The 3134-nt window shown below is 47.2% G+C and overlaps 1 protein-coding gene across 1 annotated transcript; it reads left to right on the forward strand.

Moving 5' to 3' along the window:
* Positions 1 to 202: 202 nt before the first annotated feature.
* LOC147455283 (protein ASPARTIC PROTEASE IN GUARD CELL 2-like) lies at positions 203 to 1606 on the forward strand. Its single transcript, XM_086513683.1, has one exon. It carries the CDS (start codon positions 203 to 205, stop codon positions 1604 to 1606), a length of 1404 nt encoding a protein of 467 aa, XP_086369809.1.
* Positions 1607 to 3134: the final 1528 nt, after the last annotated feature.

The following is a 3134-nucleotide window of genomic DNA, read 5'->3' on the forward strand; positions in this document are numbered from 1 at the left end:
TATTGCTGCCCCCACCGCACGGATATGAGAGAGTGTTATCTCAAAGATTTCCAAAATTGTATGCAATCTCCCGCACGCTGCCACATCAAGTTAGATTCACAAATTTTTTTTACATTTAATACCATTGGGTACCCCCTACTAATAGCACTCTCCTCTACAAAAAGAAATAATCGCTAACATGTACGTATGAGGTGACGAGGGGATGAAACGCAGCACGCCATCAGAAATGACTGCGTTTTCCACGGCAACGATACTCAAATTAGTGATCATCGCTCTTTCTGTAGCTGTAGGGTTTCTGCCTGAGAGAGTAGAGTCCCCCGCCGCCTTTCCAGCTATCCCAATTAGGCACATGAGCCGCAGAGCCGCTTTGCTCGGCATGATGGACCAGGCAGCGAGCCATAAAGAGTCTAGTGCTAACGCTCATGATCGCTCGTCTGCACCGGACATACTCCGGAGGAGGAATCTACGAGAGGAATTCACACCTGTAGTTTCCGGCTATCAGCTTGGTGACACAGACTACTATGCGCGACTCTCTGTGGGCACCCCTAGCCGCGACTTCTACTTTACGATCGACACCGGTAGCGACATCACATGGCTACAATGCCAGCCCTGCAAACTGTGCTACGAACAGCTGGACGAGCCCGTCTTTGACTCCCGACAGTCTAGAACTCTCACCCAAGTCGATGGCCGCTCCTCTCTTTGCGGTCGCCTCCACAGATCCTATCGCACATCGGCCCCAGATAACCCTAGCTGCAAGTACAAGCTTCGGTATAGCGACAATTCCTTTACTTCTGGCATGCTCGTTCAGGACACTATCGGGCTAAAGTCCGGACATAGATTCTCTGCCATAGCTTTCGGTTGCAGTAACAAAACAGCTGGCGACCATAATCCTACTGCTGGAATTCTGGCATTGGGCCGCAGCTACTTCGGCTTGTCCTTCCAGCTGCAGAGGCGCAAACGTGGCCTCAACAACATTTTCTCGTACTGCTTTCCTGCCATGTACTCGGATGACTCGTCCACGCTTACCTTCGGCGCCCCTGCGCCCCCAAATACTGTCTTCACCCCACTCATCGCCAACCTAGCTCAGCCACACATCTACTTTGTACAGCTAATTGGCATCAGCGTTGGTGGTGAGCCCCTCCTTCCTCCTCCTGGGCTTTTCGACATCGACGCCCGTAACGGCGAGGGTGGCACGATCCTGGATGCTGGCTCCACTGTCTCTCGCCTTCCTGGCGATGCATTCATCCCTCTCATAAAGACACTTAGAGGCGCCATATCCGTTGACGCTCCACAACTCATCCCATATGACCCCTCTAAATTAGACTCCACCTGTTACCTCCTCAAGGACGGCGTTCCAGAAGGTCAACTTTTGAAGGGCATTCCCTGTGTTATTTTCCTGCTTGCGGACGGTGCCCAGCTTGAGGTACCGCCTGTCAATCTGCTAAGGCACACTCACCGTGAGGCAACACGCTACCGCCCTTTCTGCATAACCTTTGCAAGGTCCACGGGCACTCTAACTGTGATTGGCAACGTCCATCAACAGCGCGTCCGCATCACCTTTGACAATGAGAACGCCAGAATTGGTTTTACGCCAAAATCGTGCTAACAACATACATGTGTGTTTCAGTAAAAAGGCTAAAAGGGCTATTAGGTCTCCCCAATCTCAGAAAAAAACTTTATGCTATAAGTGCGCCACACCAACGTGAGACCAATCCATTGATGGGATTTGGGTTTTTGGGGTGGGGGGGGGGGGGGGGGGGGGGGGGGGGGGTGGGGGGTGGTTAACAGAAATAAAACTCCCCACTAATCAAACTAATCAAGGAATAAATATTTGAATATCAGTGCATGACATAACATGCTTTCTTATTTTCATGGCTAATGGTGAATACTCATAATATTCCAATCATAGCACTAAGTGGAGGTTCATGTTACCATATACATGTGGTAGTGATGTGTGTGAACACATTAGGACTTTCGGGACATTTTTTCCTTCTTTAGGAGGTTTTTTCCCTTGCATTATATATATGCCATCACTCTAGGGCAAGTAACACACTCTCTATTGTGTGCCTTGAGCTTCGTTAGTCTTCTCCAAGCTCTTTGCGTTTCTCTGCAACTCTAATTTCAACAATTGGTATCAGAGTACGTTGCGTCCTCCTGGGCTTAGTCGCCAGTGGCTCCAGCACACACCTGCTCACTTTTTTCGATTTCATTGAGCTTTGACAAACGTCCACAGGTCGACAAAATTTTTGGATATGCTTGTAGAGCTCTGTCTATTCAGATTTTTTATTCGGGCTCATTTCAACTTCGGTTTCCACTACACGCAGTACTGCACAGGCTATTTCGTCATTTTGTCCAAAAAAAATTGTCAGTGCCATTTTCTACATAACAGGTGTCTTACAGTCTTCTACGGTTTCTGTTATATAGCACGTATTGTTCCCACATTTCTTCTCTTTTCGGGCAGTTTTCACATCAGGTGCAACATTTACCATGGCTGACAACAACACAGATGTGTTCAAAATGTTTGCTGCTGAGGACAGGTTGGATGGGGACAATTATCCTATGTGGGCTTACATGATGCAACATGTTCTGGTGTCAAAAGGCGTCTGGAATATTGTGCAGGGCATTGATGTACATTCTGGTTTTGAGGATGCAAGCGACGTTGAGGATGTTGCAGGCGACGTTGAGCATGTTGCAGGTCTTGCTGCAAGGATTGTTGCTATTAGAGTTGTTTTGCCTAGGGTGTAAAATCTCGTTGGGATGTAAAGGATGCATAGACTCATGCATTGATTGTGTTGTCTCTGAAGCGCACCATTGTTCCTCACATCGATCAACAAAATCTGCAAAACAAGTTTGCAATATATTGGCTGGTCTTTATACAAGTCGCAATGAGGCTAAAACTGCTTTGTTGCGTAAAGAGCTACAATCGAAGACTATGCATGGAAAGATGAATTTGACACTTTTCTTGCTGGTGTCAAGGATATCAATGAGCAACTTATTTCTGCAGGTGAAGTCATTTCAGACAAGGGGGGGGGGGGGGGGTTAACAGAAATAAAACTCTCCACTAATCAAACTAATCAAGGAATAAATATTTTAATATCAGTGCATGACATAACATGCTTTCTTATTTTCATGGC

This window comes from Adiantum capillus-veneris, chromosome 6 (assembly GCF_014529385.1).
Source record: "Adiantum capillus-veneris isolate H3 chromosome 6, ASM1452938v2, whole genome shotgun sequence".
Taxonomy (NCBI): domain Eukaryota; kingdom Viridiplantae; phylum Streptophyta; class Polypodiopsida; order Polypodiales; family Pteridaceae; genus Adiantum; species Adiantum capillus-veneris.